This window comes from Colletotrichum orchidophilum, assembly GCF_001831195.1.
Source record: "Colletotrichum orchidophilum strain IMI 309357 chromosome Unknown Scaffold_70.1, whole genome shotgun sequence".
Taxonomy (NCBI): domain Eukaryota; kingdom Fungi; phylum Ascomycota; class Sordariomycetes; order Glomerellales; family Glomerellaceae; genus Colletotrichum; species Colletotrichum orchidophilum.
In genome coordinates, this window is record NW_019173026.1 from 226,840 (window position 1) to 244,709 (window position 17,870).

The window sequence follows — 17,870 nt, forward strand, 5'->3', positions numbered from 1 at the left end:
GGGGAGGTTTGAGCTTGTGCTTCAGGGGAATCAAAAGGTGCCACCTCCAAATTTCCCTTCTGGCCTTCTGGGGTTGGGTGGTGCACATTCATTGGGCAAGTCGCAGGGGACTAATTAAGACCCCCTTTTCCTGCCAATCACTCCCCTCTTACCCCCTGGCACTTTCACCAACAGTTTGTCTAGCCTGGAGAGGACTAGAGCACGGGAATTAGGATGAATGATTCCCCGACCCCGCCAAAAAGTTACAGAGCGGCCTTCAATCGATAAGAAAATCTTGGAGAGAATTTCAGTTGCTTCAAGGTGAGGAAATGGGTGCCAATTGACAATGAAGACCGATTTCAAGGTAAGTAAAGCTGTTATTTTCCGTACCTCGCATGCGATTCTAACCCGGTTTTCAAACTCTAGTTTTCCAATTTGCTCGGCACGGTATACTGCCAGGGCAACCTGCTCTTCAGCCCAGATGGCACCCATTTGTTCTCGCCCGTGGGCAACAGGGTCACTGTCTTCGACCTTGTGAAGTATGTCCTGCCTCGAGAATTGGCGCAACTTGGATGTCTCCGTGCTGATTTTTGATTAGCAACAAATCCCATACCCTGCCCTTTGCGCACCGGAAAAACATCTCGCGAATCGGCCTCACTCCTCGAGGAAACCTGCTGCTGTCCATTGACGAGGATGGCCAGGCCATTCTGACCAACGTCCTCCGCCGAATCCCCATCTACCGATTTTCATTCCGCTCTTCCGTCACCGCCCTCTCCTTTTCCCCTTCCGGACGCCATTTTGTTGTCGGTCTGGGCCGCAAGATCGAGGTCTGGCATGTGCCGTCCACACCAGATGCGAACGCCGAAGGAGAGCTCGAGTTCGCTCCATTTGTGAAACACCACACCCACACACAACATTTTGACGAAGTGCGCAGCATCGAGTGGTCCAGCGACTCGCGATTCTTCCTCAGTACCTCAAAGGACTTGACCGCGAGAATATGGAGTCTCGATCGAGAGGAGGGGTTCGTGCCGACAGTGCTCTCAGGACACAAGCAAGCGGTGGTGGGGGCCTGGTTTTCTGATGACCAGGAAACCATTTACACCGTCAGCAAAGACGGCGCCGTGTTCGATTGGAAATACGTCGGAAAGCCGGTTCAGGACGAAGACGAGATGGTGGACGAGGACGAGGACGACATGCGCTGGAGGATCGTCGACCGACACTACTTTATGCAAAACAGTGCGCATGTCCGATGCGCGACCTTCCACCCAGAGTCCAACCTTCTCGTCGCCGGGTTTTCCAACGGAACATTCGGTCTGTACGAACTGCCCGACTTCAACATGATCCACACCCTGAACATCTCCCAGAACGAGATTGACTTTGTGACGATCAACAAGAGCGGAGAGTGGCTGGCCTTTGGCGCTTCGAAGCTGGGGCAGCTGCTGGTGTGGGAGTGGCAATCCGAGTCGTACATCTTGAAGCAGCAAGGCCACTTTGACTCCATGAACAATTTGGTCTACTCCCCCGACGGACAACGCATCGTCACCATCGCCGACGACGGCAAGATCAAGGTTTGGGATACCGAATCAGGTTTCTGCATCGTTACCTTTACCGAGCACACGAGTGGTGTGACGGCCTGCGAGTTCTCGAAGAAGGGCAACGTTCTATTCACATCAAGTCTGGACGGCTCCGTGAGAGCTTGGGATCTCATCAGATACAGAAACTTCCGCACATTCACGGCGCCAACAAGGTTGTCATGGTCATGCATGGCTGTTGACCCCAGCGGTGAGGTCGTCGCAGCTGGATCTCTGGACTCTTTTGACATCCACATCTGGTCCGTGCAAACGGGACAGCTTTTGGATCAGCTCACCGGACACGAGGGTCCCGTGTCGGCCCTGGCCTTCACACCAAACGGCAACTCCCTCGTCAGTGGCAGTTGGGACCGCACCGCAAGAATTTGGTCCATTTTCAGCAGAACGCAGACTAGCGAGCCTTTACAGCTGCAGGCCGATATTCTCGACATTGATGTACGCCCCGATTCGTTGCAGCTGGCCATCTCGACTTTGGATGGCCAGCTTTCTTTCTGGTCCATCACCGATGCCGAGCAGGTGTCTGGACTGGATGGTCGTCGTGACGTCTCTGGCGGACGCAAGCTCACCGACCGGCGGACGGCTGCCAACGTGGCGGGAACAAAGAGCTTCAACACCATTCGATACAGCACAGACGGAAGCTGCTTGCTTGCCGGTGGTAACAGCAAGTACATCTGCCTGTACTCTGTTCATACAATGGTTCTCCTGAAGAAGTACACCGTCAGCGTCAACCTGTCTCTGTCCGGAACGCAAGAGTTCCTCAACAGCAAGCTCCTCACTGAGGCCGGCCCTGGTGGTCTGATTGACGACCAGGGCGAGGCCTCGGACCCCGAGAACAGGAGAGACGACTCCCTTCCGGGTTCCAAGCGCGGCGACCCTTCCGCGAGGAAGAGGATGCCAGAGGTCCGCGTCTCGGGCGTGGCATTCACGCCCACCGGCACGGCTTTCTGCGCCGCCACCACGGAAGGCCTGCTCATCTACAGCCTCGACAACCTCATGCAGTTCGACCCCTTTGATCTCAACATGGAGATTACTCCCGCGTCCACGCTCGCCGTCCTGGAAAACGAAAAGGACTACCTCAAGGCCTTGGTTATGGCCTTCCGCCTCAACGAAGCCGGCCTCATCAAGCGCGTCTTCCTCTCAATACCGCACACGGACATCGCCCTGGTCGTCCAGGAAACGCCCATCGTCTACGTCCCCAGGTTACTGCGCTTCGTCGCGGCCCAGACGGAGGAGACACCGCACATTGAGTTCTGCCTCCTCTGGGTAAAGGCGCTGGTGGACAAACACGGCGCCTGGCTCACGCAGCACAGGGGTAAAGTGGACGTCGAGCTGAGAATCGTAGCGAGAGCCGTCTCGAGGATGCGCGACGAGATCAGGAGGCTCGCGGACGATAACGTGTACATGGTGGATTATCTCTTGGGTCAGGCCAACGAAAAGGAAACGAGCGGTGTAAAAATGCTGGATCTGGCCGCGTTCGACGCCCCCGCCAAGACTTTGGCGATTGGAGACGCGGATGAAGGCCAGAGCGATTCCGATGGAGATGAGTGGATTGGGCTAGAATAAAAACATAGATGTTATTACAATGTATACCCCCGTTTTGTCAAGCCGCCAACGATTGCTTCCCCTGCGCTCAGGTCGTCGGCATCTTCTCCCTTACAACCTCGACGTGTTCCAATCGCCGTCGGCTAGCCAATCGCGAGCAGGAATGTCCTGAATATAACGTTAGTACCATGAATGTTCCATCAATGGTAGATGTTTTCTTCTTACCTTCCACGCATCTGGGAAGCCCGCTGAGCGAGCCCACCTTGTCTCATCGTGCTCTGTGCCGTCTAGCAACATGTAGGTGAGGTTGAGCCACTCATCGCCCTTGATTCTGATCCAGGGTTTCTCGTCATACTTTGATAAAAGCTCATGGCAAATCCCGAGGGATCTGACCACTTTGATGGTGTGGCCATCGTCAGCGATATTATAGAACCTTGGAAGGAGGTCTGTGTCATCAGTCAGCCACAGTTCTGAGTGCGTCGAAGAGGGCACCTTACCAGTCAGCTTGGGGACCAAGCTCTTGCCCTGATCTGTATCCTTTGGCCTGTACGACTTGATATCCTCCACACGCAGCGGCGGACACCCGCGCGACGCATACTGTACCAGATCCAGCCGGATCTTGTGCTCCAGCATGCGCACCTTGTTCTCTGTCGAGATCCACGGTTTGGAGTTGAAGCTGAGGAACATGGGCGCCGCGTTCGTGTGGTGGCTATTTCACATTTTCAGCCCCGTTTGTCGTCATCAACAACCCCCTCCCCGAAGGGAGAGAAGGTCACTCACATTAAGAAGAAATCCCATTTTGCCTCCTTACCCGGTCGAAGAGCCGCGCCGCCGGCGACGTAGAAGGTCGCGTGAAACATCTCGGCCGTCCTCTCGTCCAACTCCTCGGGGCGCACCTTGACCTTGCTCGCGATCCGGAGCAACTCCTCGGGCGCGCTCTTCAGGATCCCGTGATAGATCGCGTTCACTTCCTTCAACTCGGCGGCTTTCGCAAGCTTCTGGCTCTGACGAACCTCATCAACAAGGTCCGCGATCAGGGGCATCGGCGTCGTCTGGGCAGCGGCGCGCTTCTCCGTCTCGTCGAAAAATGTCTTGAGCTGGTTCCTGTGTACCGCGGCCTGGGCCAGGGCCTCGGCTATGATGGCGGGCTGCTCCCACTCGACGCCGTACATGAGCTGGATGATGGGGTGCATGAAGCCCGAGAACATGCGCCGGAACAGTTCGTCTGCGCGCTCGTCGCCCTTGAAGAGGTGCTCGTTCAGCACCGCTTCCCAGCCCAGCTTCTCGATCTCGCGCTGGAAGAAGCGAAGGAAGTCTGGGTAGTGCTTCTCCTTCCCGAAGTAATTTTTGGCTTTTTCCCAGCTGCGCAGCTCGTCTGTAACGGTGTCACGGGCGCTCTTGGCTGGTCTCTGGTAGTCTTGGTTTCCCTTGTACGCCATCTGGATGGCGTCAGCGCCCGCGCCGGTGCCGAAGAGGGCCAAGACGTGATGAGGGATCTTGGACGATGTTAATGACTATGCCGCGATCTAGTTATAGAAGAGCTCACATGGTTATGGAAGCCATCGTTGTTGAAGAAGACATGGTGTTTCTACGCAACATTAGCTTACAACTCTCTGCGACGTATACACAAATTTGACCATACTTCGAGATCCTCCTGTAGTAGTTCAGACACCTTGCTCGCCGTGGCGTCTGTCTGATCGAATTTCCATAGTCCGGTGTTTGTCGCCGGGACATTAATCTTGTATGCCGTCGCCATGTTGATGGCTCTGATCTGGTTGAATAAGTAGGTACGGGTTCCACAAAGTGTGATGTGTTTTAAGATTCTCCTAGGAACCGCGGGTGATAATCTCATTTTACTTAATGACAAGCATCGCATGACATTGCCTGAGGTGTAAAGACCGTGTTTGAACCGTAGTATGTGTCAAAGACAGGGGGGACCAAACTCGCTGGACCGGGGATCATCTGTCCGCTTACAAAGGAGGCACACGCGAAAGGGCGAGCGCGAGCGGTGATGGGAATCGGATGTGTTCCCATAGGATGACTAGATGCGGGTAAGGTAGGTGTGGGTGGATGTGGTTCCCACGCGGCCACCCTACGGAGGGTCTGTGGTGCGCATCACCTAAACTCTCCGCAGCCATTTCCCCGGACTTTTGACGTCATCGCAACGTCTGGGGAAATTCGGTTTGGACGATCAACCACCATCGTCTGACGGCCAAGAATCAAGAACGACGGGCTGTAATTATGATTATCGAACGGGAGTATATCAGACAAACACCGGTCCATTGCGGAACGAAAGAGACGGGCCGGAGAGTTAGGGGCTGCTACACCCGAGATTGTCCGCCGATATCTCCACTATTTTTTCGGTATTCGGTGATCGTATTCTGCCGGCCCGGAGAAGTCGTTAACCGAAGGCCGAGCCCCTGTGTCTGCTGAGCTGTAAGTCCACCTCCGAGAGCTTCGGGAAAATCGGGAAAATCGGGAACGGCAAGATGGATCCACATTTATCGGCTCACAGGACGATAAATTCAGAAGCCCAAGGTTCCATCACCAGTGCCATGTTAGTAATACAACTATAGGTGGACCTTTGCACAGGTAGGGTAGATGCGCCTTCGGTCTTGAGGCTTTGAGGCGAAGAGCGATAAAATCGCAAAGCAATGCAACTTTTCGGCCACGTGCGAAGATCCAAGCATCGAAATTTGTGCCAGAGTGGCTGGCTACTTGGTGTGCTTGTTGTACAAACCCAACAGTTTCTATTAGTCAAGAGATCACAGTCTGGTACTACAAGATGCAAAACCGTGATCTGACATAACACTTGATACTGGTGGCCTCGTCTTAGACATCCTCGAGCTCGGTGAATGGATAAAGAGGTTTGGTAAAACGCGGTAAAGCTCTCACAATATTGGATGACCCCATTTGACACCGGAGAGTGCTGCGGATGACTCCATCCCCAAAGCTCCAAGAAAGAGCAAGGAACCGATAGGGTGATACTCCTTGTTAAAAATAAGCTTAAATGACCCCCATGCCATCTTCTGTCCCAAGACTCCATCTATAACTCCTCTATCAGACCCAAAAGTCCAGGGCACCATCTGATGCGTTCTATTTCAGTCCGGATCATCCACTGACGAGAGCGGCTGAACCCTGCAGACTATAGTAATCTGGCAACCTTCATCGCAAGGCCTACAAGAGTGAGTTTGCAACTATACAGTATAATCGGCTGTTTCAACCCCTGCATAAGCCTTCGTTCAGCACATTACCATTGGCTGCCACGAAATGACAGGATCGCGACGACACTCTCGTGCCGACTTTTCGCTACTACCATTATTCAATATGTTGCATCGAGACACAGCCGCGGCGGTATTAGTTTTCTTCTAGGCTACCCTCTGCACCCAAATTCACAGCCAGTTCCTATGGTGAACCCTCCCATTCGATGAGCGTCGAATACTACCCGCCGTGAGGTAGTATATGGCTCCGAGGCGAACCCAGTGCTTCCACAGAGCTCTCCAGCCTGGTCGTCCCGGGAATCTTGGTACCGTGTAGGACCAGAAGAAGCAAGCCTACAGGCAGCGGCTGGAATGAGGTTTCTCCGAGCTGATGGGCTCCCTCTCACAATCACAAGTAAACGCCAAGTTTTCCCTCAGACAATAATTTCCCTGTCCAGTTCGGACTTCTCGAAATACAACAGCCCTTCTAGGTCTTGCTCAATCACTGAGGCCAGGTCTGGTGCGAATTGCCTAGATGTCGATTCGCCACTCAACGGTCTTCCTATTGTCGTGGCTAATGACCTCGGTATAGTGCTGGAGCCTCTTCGGAAGGTAGAGGCTCCTAGCAAGCGATGGCGCCCCGTCCACGTCTCATTTTCTGAAGAGACTCTTCCCTTCAGGTGCGTCGTACACGCTCTAGATTATGTCCATACCCGAGCTTAACATTCTAACTTTAGTGGCAACTATCATACCTTATCATGTATCCATAGATGGCGGCGATATATCCCGACTATACAATGATTAAAACGGAACGGCCGCCAATCACCCGTCTCGGGCCGGTCACTCGGACGCTTCCTGTACACTTGCATGAGCATAAGAGGATGATTCCAGGCAGCCTCTGGTTAACTCGACACTCTCCATCAGCTTGAAGCAATCGTGGACCAACTCAACCGTGACAATGACATCCACACCCAAAGACGACCCCAAGTTCAATAAGCAGGCCGTGCGGCGCGACCCATCCTCGAACGCGTTCAGTATCTGGGGCGGCGCGACCTCTTAATCTTTCAGGCGGGAAACTAATGCTCACACGTAACTCAGATTCCTCTTACCGCGGCCTCAGCATCCAAACAAGCAGCTCCTCCGACGAGGTCTGCGTCCTCAGCTTGCTCAGGTTCGTCTTCTTCAAGGCCGGCGGCGGTCGCCAGATGCTCTCCATTGGCGGGGACAGATGGCTAGACTCGGATTTCCCAAGTCGTTGACCGAGCCGAACCCCTAGAAACTCGGGCTGAGCGTCTCCGCCATGATGGAGATGCGCTGTGCGGACGGCGACGTCCGGGCGCAGTCGTACAAGTCGCCGGACGTGGTGAAGCGGTGGTACGATGGGGGGGCGGAGGGGATGTCTGGATTCTGTCACTTGGGCGAGTGAAAGTCCTGACATCTCGGCCGCCGGCATGAACGCAAGGGTCACGGCGCAATCAATGGTAGGGACGAATAATGGTAGAACAAACGAAAACTTTTTTGGATTCGGAGCCCCCCTTGCCTTTCTCTGGTTAGGGGGGGGGGGACTCGATCATGGTATCACCAGGTTTTGTCTAATATTAAGAAAGTTCATCATCATGGGCTGTGTGTGTGTGGTGTGGTGTGGTGTAGTGTAGTGGTGTTGTCGGGGGGGGTCATCAATCTTAAGCCTTGAGCTTCTTGTTGGGGGTGGACTCGGCGTCGCCCATCTCCTCATCCTCATCCTCCTCGTCGTCGGACTCAAAGTCGGCATCCGACATCTCGCCGGCCTCCTGGGCTTGGGCTATCATCGAGAGTAAGTCTCCGTCTCGTCCTTGATCGGCAGCGACAGCACCGTCACGGAGGAACTTACTAAAGTAGTGGAGCGCCTCGGGCCACAAGTCGGTAGCGATGGCGACGGCGACGTCGTCACCGTCGGGGAAGATCTCGAGCTCGAACTCGGTCTCGTCCTCGTCGTCCTCCTCCTCGTCCTCCTCGGCGGCCTTCTTGCCGGCCTTGCGGTCCTCAAACTCCTTGATCTCCTTGGCGAGGGCGGCGGCGCTCTCCTCGGCGGAGATGCGCTTGCCGACGTAGCCAAAGAAGGAGAAGAAGGAGACGCCGCCCATGGCGGTCTCCTCGACCTTCTTGCGGAGGGCGTCGGCCTCGGGGGTCAGCTTGCCGGGGGTGATGGGACCTTGGTCCCAGACCTTCTTGGCGGCGGAGAGGAGGCCCTCGGTGAGGTCCTTGCCGGCCTTCCACTTGATGTCGACGGGCTCGGAGACGAGGCCGGTGTAGGTGGCCGAGTGGCGGTACCAAAAGGTCTTTTCGACGACGGCGTCCTCAAAGTACTCGTTCTCGTTGAACTCGAAGCGGATGGTGAGGGAGCGGGGATCGCCGTTGGTGCCGTTTTCAATCTCGGGGCGGGAGACGGAGATGGTCTTGAGGGAGGAGAGGAGCAAGGCGGCGTCGGAGGGCTGGATGTGCTCGTCGACCTCGGGGGGCGACTGCTCAAAGACCAGGGCCCAGAAGTTGGGAATCTTGGAGACGACGGCGGCGCGCTTCTCGTACAGAGGCTTGGAGAGCTCGTACTGCTTGCGGACTAGAGGGCGTTAGCTGTGTGAGAAGAGCGAACTTGGCATAAAGTGTCATCTATGAAAACGAAATAAATAAAAAAACGTACCGATTTCGTTCTCAACAAGCTCGAACTCACGCTCGAGGTCGGCGAGCTGCTCGTAGGTGACGCCGGTCTCAACCATTTCAACCATTTTGGCAATGTTGTTTGTGTGTGAGTGGAAGAATGAAGAATAAGTGACGAAGAGTGAAAAGGAGTGATTAAGTTGTAGAAAGAGTGAGTCTCAAGAGGGAGGGAGGGGGCTCTCTGAGATTTTTCAACTTCTTCGTGGCGGGGTAGTGATTGAAAAGAAATTGGCGGGGTTGTAAATAGCCTGAGTCGCAAAAGGATTTGTTCAGGAGCAAGCGCGGTCACAAAGAGTGGGCAGCACAGGGGCGGAGTTGTCTTAAATATTCAAGGTGCGAACCTTGACTGCTTATCAAATCCAAGGTAGTTACGAACACTCAGTCTTCCATTGTTTGTTTATTTTTCCCTCTCCACGAATGGGACGAGGGGGAAAAAATCTGTCGAGAGGATACAAAAAAAGGGACCTGTGGTGCCGACTACGTGGGGGGAGAGGATGAGCAGGAGGAGGAGGGGACGGGTGACTGGCTCGATCAGAGGTGCTGCTGTCCACCGGGTGCATACAGAGAGGGAGGAAATGAAGAAAATTTCGAACCTGGCGCGCAAGCTCCCAGGATGCCTGCTCTCGTGGTGTTCCTGTGCCGCCAGTCACCAAGGATGGGGAAAACGCTGCAGGTTTTGCCAAGGTACCGGTATTTGACTGGGTGACTGAGTTGTTGCGCATTCGTGCATTGGGCGGCCAGTGACTGATGTCATTGGATCATCCCCACGTCCCTGTTGATCTCGAACTTTTCAGAATCCCAGACGAATCCCAATTGGTGCCAGACGGAGCATGTTTGGCGGGTCCGTGGACTGCACGTCGGTCAACTTTCGTTTGCATGGTTAATTTTTTCCCCCTCGTTCGCTGTCAGTCTTCAGGACCCAAACTCAATTGGGAATGTCTACAGATTATCGACGGGACGTTATTCAAGCGTTTGGTCCCGCGTGCCCAGAACCGTCAGGACGTGCTTGCCGCTAACAGTACCTCATTCTGCCGTGGTGGCTCTTACTCAGCATATAAATGGGAAGGTGGGAAAATGGTTTGCTCCCGCTCAACCATGAAGAAGAAAAATATCCAGGGGTCCCCCTCCTACACGTAGGTTCGTTCCTCTTTCTTCACCATCCAGCCCAAGAGCAACGTGCCTGGGCCCCTTGCGGGGTCTCATCCGCAGTGGGAACCTCTGAACAACCATCTTCCAAGCTCACATCAACGAAAATTTTGAAAAAGAGAGAGTGAGTAATAACAACCACAACAATAACAACAACCCCTCCTCAAGATGTCCCCCACTCGCATGGCAATTTCGAGATGGTTGCTTCTAGATCGTCAATTTTTCTTTCACAAACTATCCACATTCTTGCTTTCGTGTCACCACTCACCCAGGCTAAGAGGCGGCAACTGCCCGTGTACCCGCTTCTGTGACTAGGAAACCGCTGTACTAGTTATTCATGCGTCTTCTTTTCAAATGTCATTAGCCGCCCACCAACGGTTTTTCAGTCACCCAACACGCGCTTTTTCTTCTTCATCTTCTTCTATTTTCTTCCCCTCTAGTCCCACTTATGTATGAAAAACAGCGAGCCACTACGGAGGTCCTTCTTCTCGTCACCCCCGCCGATGTTTTCAAATCTAGTCCGTACTTTAGTGTTCATTTTGTGTCGAGACTGCCGTTAAAAAGCTTTCCATCGTTTCCGTGCACCAGTGAGACGTAGAAAATTCAGGAATGCTCGTTTGCCGTGGCCGGATAGACATGAAGCCGTCTCGAAGCCATATTACCCGTCACCGCACAAAGTTGTAGTCTGTCAGACAACCTTTGCGTCCTGGACAAGTGAAGCAGTCGAATCACTCGACAGCGGGAAATTTGCCAATCTCAGTGAAAATAGGATGGTTTGTCAGTAGATCTTCTTCCCCCTGAGGTCTTCTTCCCCCGAGGGGCAACAGACCAGACCAGACACAGCAAACGGCGTGTGCAAAGTCCAGCCAGCCGACGGAATGTCACCGCAACCCAGACCCCAGAAATTTGCCATGAAGAAAGTCGTTCACCTCAGCTATCACCGGCATCATCCCAGCACAGTACCGTTGCTAGGAGACGCTCTTCCTATGGCCAGAGAGATTGTGGGGGGGGGTGTCGAAAGAATCTGAGATCCCTCCACCTTACTATTAGTACCTTGAATTATATGCGAGGGGTTTTGATTTGGCTTTATATGTACGCACAACCTCCCTTTCTTCCTTTCAAAAGGTAAACCGAATTGACTTTTTGGGGGGGGGAATAAAGTAAATTAAAGGGTCGAGCATACATAGCTTCGGATACACAGCTCTAATGCACCCGTCGCCCAGCTCGGGTGCGTTCGCGGAAGAAAGTGGATAGCAGCCGCCGAAGACTAGTTCCGATCGGGGATCCACCTGACACCGGACCGGATGAGGACGGTCCCCACGTGGTACAGGATCTCGGACAACGTTTCTACGGGCTAGTCAACCTGTCAGCTGCGGGAGTCTGTGCCAAAGATACATATATAGACCGTGGACGACAACGGATGGGCGGAAAAGCCTACTAACAACACTTGTGATCGTCCCCTAAGGTACCATGTGGAAGATGCAGTTTCCAGTTTCGATTTCTGGCAGATTGGTCCGAATAAGAGCTCGAATTCACGTGGAAATTAGTCAAGTTAGTCCTTCTCATGCATGCCGTGCAAACGCATTATCGCGATCGTTAACCAGCTAATTTGACCATTATTGCTTGCGCAGTCCCAGTTTTGATCCCTGTCGTGTTTTGTTTTGTCTCTCTCGTGACCATACAACTCCTCTCAAATGCAGCGCTGTCCCTCCCTTGCACCAAACCCACGGCCTGGCCGGCCCCGGTGCTCCTCCGTCCCAACGACAATATCAACGCTTCGATACTCCCGTGAATCGTCAAATCGTACAACCTTTTTTTTCGTCGTTGTATAGTAAGGGGGGAAAGAAGAGAGATTCGGAAGGGCCCAATGACCACTTGTGTTTTGCACATCGCCGGGGGGTATATCCAATACAAAGATCCAAATACATATGTGTCCCCCTAAACATCGCTCGCCCGAGTCTCACCCAACAGAGGGAAGAAAGGGAAGAAGAATAGAAAGAGGAAGAAGGGAAAACACTGAAAAAGCAACCTTGACCATGTCAATCGAGGATACGGATAGGAGGTAACCTTCCTCTCATTCTTCTTCTCTTTCAGGCCGTGCTGGGCCTACCACGTGATATGGGTTACGCGGGATCGCATATCTGGCATGCCGGTAATGATGCCACGAGTGCCGACCTGTAGGTTGGCGAACCTAGCCCTCAGATCAAAGTCCACCGCTCGAACCATGACGCGCTTCTCCTCGGGTACGGACCGCTTCGGTTTGATGAGCCCCGGAAATACACTATCCCTTCGAGCATCCCAGCGGGCATTGCCGCCAGGCCCCAGCGGAATGTCCTCGCCAAAGTCTACTGATCCGTGCCTGACGTTGCTGCTCGCTTGAGAGGCCCGCGCGTCAGGGGATGGTGAAGACAAAAGCTCTTCTTCCTCAATCGTTGCAACCCACTGCCCAATGCGTGCCGTAAGCTCGCTGTCCCACATGCCTTCCCGCCGCGCGCTGCTCCTCAAAAGCTGAATGGCTTGTCGCCGGATGACTGGATGACGACACTTGGTGGCGACCACAAATAAGGGGGGAACGATGCCCAGGTCGGCGCTGAAGCTGGGCTTGATATGGAATGTGTTGTACTCGTGGCCACCAAAGATATCAGGGGTGTGATTGTGACGGTGAGTGCACTGCGTGGGGTCGGGACATCTCTTGGCCGCCGCTCGTCTCTCTTCATCGCCCACTACTTCTGAAGCAAGATCGACAATAGCCTTGAAATGGGGCTGGAAGACGTCAAACTGCGATTCGCTGTCACTGTATGTCATGAGGAACAGGATCTGGCTCATAATCTGGAACATTTTGAGGACAGCGATGCCGGCCTTCTCTTGATGACTGACGCCAGGTGCTGTGCGAGATTCGAGGAGGTAATCGAACGCTTCGGACCAACCATCCAATTGCCCTTTGAAGCTCATGCCATACTGTTTCAATGACTTGGGGAGAATGCCCATCGGCCCGTTCGCGCCAGTTGATTTTTGATAGGTGAACAGGGTCTCGGTGAAGCGAAGCATCTTCTCGAGGAGTTTGTCCCAGGCGATGCGAGCCTCCATCAAGTTGAAGAATTGCTCCGGCATCGAGGACGAGCTCATGGATGACGGTGAGCTGCCGGCGTCCGAGGGAGGAGACTGGGGGAGTTCAGGATTTCGGGGTGTAAGCTGAATTACGTAGGGTTCGGGGAAGTGGAAGGCCATGTCGTACGACTTGGCTTGAATGGCCAGCCTCGTGAACATTTTGACCAGTTCTTCCTCGACGGGTTCCTCGGAGAGGAGTGCAAACGACCTCCTTCGCTCGGCCCGCAGCTTCTCCAGCAGGCTGAGGCCGGTCTGGATTTGCCGAATGGCTTGGCGATGGTCCCCGACGAAGGAGTCGAAGCAAGCCAGCAGCACACTTGCCATGAGCAGGGTTCGATGCGACTTCTGGTCACGATGGAGCTTGACGAGTGCGTTGATGGCCTCCGAGTACTGTTTGATTGCTACTTCCCAATGTCGATACGCGCCATCCATGGGGCTCATTGCATCGGATGGCGAGCTTGGCGGGGATTCATGGGATTGTTCCAGGGTCTTGTACAGAGCCCCAAGCGCGACGACGGCGTGACGGATGGCGTTTTCGGCGTGACATTCCTGCAAGACCGTCTGCGTCCAGAAGACGGAATCGAAATAACCGGATAGTTCGTTTGCTGTGTGAGTGCGGAATAGCTGGAAATAGAGACCCTCCTGAGTAGAAAGCTGCAAGTTGCCTGCTGGACGGTACATGGTTATTACTGAAGGTCCATCGCTCGGAGTTTGCGGGGGGGTTGTTCGTCGCTGGATCTTTTGAATTCTCCTGGGAGGTAAATCGATGGAGGCTCGCGCGGGAGCAACATTGTGTTGTGCGGCGGCCAGGAGAGGCTTTGGAGCAATGGCGAGAACCTCATGAGGTCTTGCGCTGCGGCTGGGAGGTGGGTATCCGGTGCAAATCTTCTTCGAGCGTACACACTGCGAGCAAGAGGGTCGTTTTTCGTCGCACTTAATGCGCCGTTGTCTACGGTGAGCAGGTTAGGCTCTGGCCCACGAACATGAGTGCAGCAGAGTGTTTCACGTACTTGCAGTTGTTGCATCCCGTCTTGACCTTTGGTTTACTGGTTCTGGCCCTCTTGGGCTTCGCTTGGGAGTCTGAAGAGGCGGGACTGGTCGAGGTCACCGAGGTCGCGTCGGCGCCGTTGTAGGGCGACATCGTCACTGTGTAGAGCTTGGGTAGAATCTATGGCCGAAGCGACGTCGCATATGCATTCATCGCCTTGGGCTCTTTGACGCGCACGAGATGTCTGCCCCTTAATCCCAACAAAAGCGTTGCTGGCGACGACGAAGTTGAGAAGCTGAGTTCCCCCAAAAAATTGGTTTGAACGGAATGCAGGGGATTCGGGAGCTCTTAGGGTAGAAGGGGGACCAGAGCGCGGAGACAGTAGCTAACGCAAGCTAAGGGTCGGCGCGATGACGGGTGGTCTGTGAACTCGGCGGTTAGACAGGGTAAGCCTAGTGTAGAATTGACCAGGACGCGGAACAGGTCCGGCGGAGGGCGATCTGCCGAGGGAACGGGGTCTATCCCTCGGTTCGAGCTGTGGGCTCTAGCACTTACATGGCTACAGTGGTGGTAAAGGCGCCAAGAAGAAAAGAAGTCTAAAGGGGGTAGACTGGCAGGACTGCGTAGATAGAGGAGGGTGGGAGGAGCAAGGTAAGATGAGGACTCAGGAGACCTCTCTTTGAATGTCGATCAAAAGCAAAGAAGGGCAATGACGAGTAGTGGTGTCTCGACCGGGGGGTGATATAATAGTTTGCTTTTCTCGGCTTGCTGATCGGATGCGCAATGATAGGGTGCTTGGGGCAGCTTCAGCCTTCACAGCGGGAAGGAGTTTGGGGGCCGCGAGTCACGAGCGACGGGGGATAGAGTAATATAGGGCTGGCGGATGGCGTGTGGGCGCGGACCTGTGCATCCGTAACTAGTGTCGTGACGCTACAAGCCACTGAATGTGAATGGAGCACCAGAGCAGTAGCTTGGTCCACAGGGACCAGGGGAGGGGGGGATCCGAGTAGGGGAGACCGAGATCCACGGGGGGAGGGGGGCTGGATGGAGAGAAAGAGAGATAGAGGAAGAGTGAAAGCCAAGCAATGAGACAAGTCGCGATGTGGAGGCCTGTGAAGCTAGAGGTGGCTTGCAACGAACAGCAGACGCAGACTCGGACCGGGATCTTGTTCAATGGTGGTGTGGTGTCGTGCCGTGGTGATGGGTGGAGGGGAAACGCTGACAGTTTATAGGTAGACACTGGTGGAGGGATACGTTGCTGCGCTGTGCTGCACTGCATGCAGGACCTCCGACGTCGATTTGGCATGTACCGGAGGGAGGGAGGGGCGGAGGGAGGGAGAGCTGACGTGGGGACGATTATCAGATTGCTGAGGGCGTGCCAACAGTAGTCGAGAATCTGTTGATGCTGTTGATGCTGTTGATGGTGGTGGTGGTGGTGGCAGTGGTGTTGAAATGACGGCGATGTAGATGTGAGTATCGAAGTCTGAGGACGGGCAGAACCAGAAGAAGCCGGGGGGTGTTGAAAGTGGACAAGATGGTCAGGGAAATGATCGTTGACCGATCACTCGGTTGGAGGAGAGCGAGGATTGGGTCCAGACCAGCACACCAGGCAGCCAGGCAGGGTGAGTGTGTAAGAACGAGAAGAAAGCAATTGTGCAGCAGGCAGGTGCAGCAGATGCAGCAGATGCATTAGAGAGACCACGGGTGCCGAAGAACAATCAGTCGAGACCAGATTAACGGAAGCGATCAAAGCCAGGCCTGGCCAGGAGCAGAAGAAGGGAGAGGAGAATGAGGAGGACTCTAGACTACCTACAGGAGGATTGGAAGCGTTAAGAGATGAACGAATGGGGTTGGGTTGATGGGGTCAGGGGTCGAGGGATCGGAGTTGGCTAGTCCAAGCTGAGGAAGGGAAAAGAAAGGTATCCGCAGGTGGTGGGGTGGAGGAGAGGTGAGAGCGGAGGAAAAAGAAGGCAAAGGCAAGAAGATGACGAGAGGCCTGGAAGTTGGACCACCAACCGCTAGGAATCGTTAGTGTTTTGCCGCGTGTATCGAGTCTACACTAGTACAAAGTGCTCTGTAGGCGAGCGAGAACGAGGCGAGGGGGAGTACCCGCACGAAGCAAACTTTGTACAAGAAACCTTGCACAAGAAGCCTGTACAAGAAAGGTAGAACCCTCCAGGTAGGCGAGACAAGGCGTCTGGATCGCCGCACCTGTGCACGATACGCTTGTGCCGCGTGGAATCTCGAATCAGGGTCATTAACAAGGAGAGTTGTCACGAATCAGGTGGTTACGTATTATACCTGCTACACGAACTCTGTATCCTAGATAGAGTATCCGTAAATGAGTGAACAGTAGAGAAGGCATGTAGGGGCAACAAGCACCAGATAGTTGTCTACCAAAAGGTAAATCTGACCTGACAGCCCTGGAATTATGTTTTGGCGGACGAGAGATGCGCACAAGGAAAAGAACTCGACGTCTTACAAGCATGGGCTTTTGCTGCCTGTCGTACGGATACGTCCCCGGTGCAACGCGAGGGCCCTGCCTTTCGCACTTGTTGGCCCGTAAATTGTAATGTGGTCCCTTCCCATGGACGGATACGTACTGAGGTACTTAGTGGCATCGGGGAGGTACATACGGGACAACGGTCGAGTACCTTGCTGCTCTTGTCACATACGTAGTAGTAGTCGTCGGCTCGTCGACGACCTTGTCTCAATTGGTATCTGGGTCTTTCCGCCCTCGTCCTTGTACCTTGCTTTGTGCACGACGGTTTGAAGAACGGTTCGAGGTACACTGAGGTCTTCGGTCTTTGGCCCATTGAGCAAAACGAAATAAAAGAGGGGGGGATAGAAAAAAGCAACGATGACTATCTGATTGACTGGGCAGAAAGCGGGAGGGGAGTCGGCAGATGTTTTCACAGAGCAGAAAGAAGCCGAGAAACACTAAAAGTGGAAGCGGTCCCTGGCGAGTATCCTCTTAACTCGCGCTCTCCAGATCTCTATCTTAAGGTATTCTCTCGGATATTGGACGTGAAGTCCATGTCGCTCATCTTGTGGCTCATACCTCATCCCATCCCACCCTATTCAATCCCGTCGGGGTTTTTCATTATATCCGTCCCGCCCATGTTTAGTCTCGGCAAAGCCTTCTCCCGTGCTTCCATTCCCCTTTGGATCATGACACCAACGACGTATTAGTCCCCATCACTTGTTATTCTTTCGTTGTGGCTGTGCTGTCTGTTTCGCTTCTGTTGGTCTTGGTGGGCGGCTAAGCCCTCGTCGCCCTGCAGGAGGTCATCATTGAAATTCGCAGATAGTTCCTGCCCTTAACCTCCTCCAGTCCACCACCAGAACGAGAGAGAATGGCAGGGCAAGTGGAGACCGGGGTTGGGGGGTTGGGGACATGGGGGATGAGGTACCTAGCATTCACTGTGGGTTCCCCGCGGCGACACGTGCTCACCTGTAGATTTGTGATACAAGGCACCCCTTCTCTCCCTTCTTCGTAGCTACCTCACCTACCTCACGGTCCTCATGTACCTCAGTCTGGTTCCAGTGCTCTGGCGGGCCCACGTCTTGCCGCAGTCACCATGCTGTCTCCCCTACCAGGCCCAGAATCGAAAGCGGTTGGGG

At 54.1% G+C, this 17,870-nt stretch overlaps 5 protein-coding genes across 5 annotated transcripts; 1 reads left to right on the top strand and 4 right to left on the bottom strand.

Annotated features, from left to right (window-relative positions):
* Nucleotides 1–325: 325 nt before the first annotated feature.
* Nucleotides 326–3,131, top strand: CORC01_08336 (periodic tryptophan protein 2; the record flags this gene model as incomplete). Its single annotated transcript, XM_022619968.1, has 3 exons — nucleotides 326–343; nucleotides 406–518; nucleotides 578–3,131. 3 exons carry the CDS (start codon nucleotides 326–328, stop codon nucleotides 3,129–3,131), a joined length of 2,685 nt encoding a protein of 894 aa, XP_022473572.1.
* Nucleotides 3,132–3,221: 90 nt separating this feature from the next.
* On the bottom strand, nucleotides 3,222–4,866 carry CORC01_08337 (HypA protein; the record flags this gene model as incomplete). The annotated part of the gene is made up of 5 exons (XM_022619969.1): nucleotides 3,222–3,278; nucleotides 3,336–3,819; nucleotides 3,891–4,606; nucleotides 4,657–4,698; nucleotides 4,753–4,866. The coding sequence occupies 5 exons, from the start codon at nucleotides 4,864–4,866 to the stop codon at nucleotides 3,222–3,224; spliced, it is 1,413 nt and encodes a 470-aa protein (XP_022473573.1).
* Nucleotides 4,867–7,415: 2,549 nt separating this feature from the next.
* On the bottom strand, nucleotides 7,416–7,763 carry CORC01_08338 (uncharacterized protein; the record flags this gene model as incomplete). The annotated part of the gene is made up of 1 exon (XM_022619970.1): nucleotides 7,416–7,763. The coding sequence occupies one exon, from the start codon at nucleotides 7,761–7,763 to the stop codon at nucleotides 7,416–7,418; it is 348 nt and encodes a 115-aa protein (XP_022473574.1).
* Nucleotides 7,764–7,992: 229 nt separating this feature from the next.
* CORC01_08339 (uncharacterized protein) lies at nucleotides 7,993–9,072 on the bottom strand (the record flags this gene model as incomplete). Its single annotated transcript, XM_022619971.1, has 2 exons — nucleotides 7,993–8,906; nucleotides 8,988–9,072. The coding sequence occupies 2 exons, from the start codon at nucleotides 9,070–9,072 to the stop codon at nucleotides 7,993–7,995; spliced, it is 999 nt and encodes a 332-aa protein (XP_022473575.1).
* Nucleotides 9,073–12,256: 3,184 nt separating this feature from the next.
* Nucleotides 12,257–14,399, bottom strand: CORC01_08340 (uncharacterized protein; the record flags this gene model as incomplete). The annotated part of the gene is made up of 2 exons (XM_022619972.1): nucleotides 12,257–14,207; nucleotides 14,269–14,399. 2 exons carry the CDS (start codon nucleotides 14,397–14,399, stop codon nucleotides 12,257–12,259), a joined length of 2,082 nt encoding a protein of 693 aa, XP_022473576.1.
* Between the last annotated feature and the right edge of the window lie 3,471 nt (nucleotides 14,400–17,870).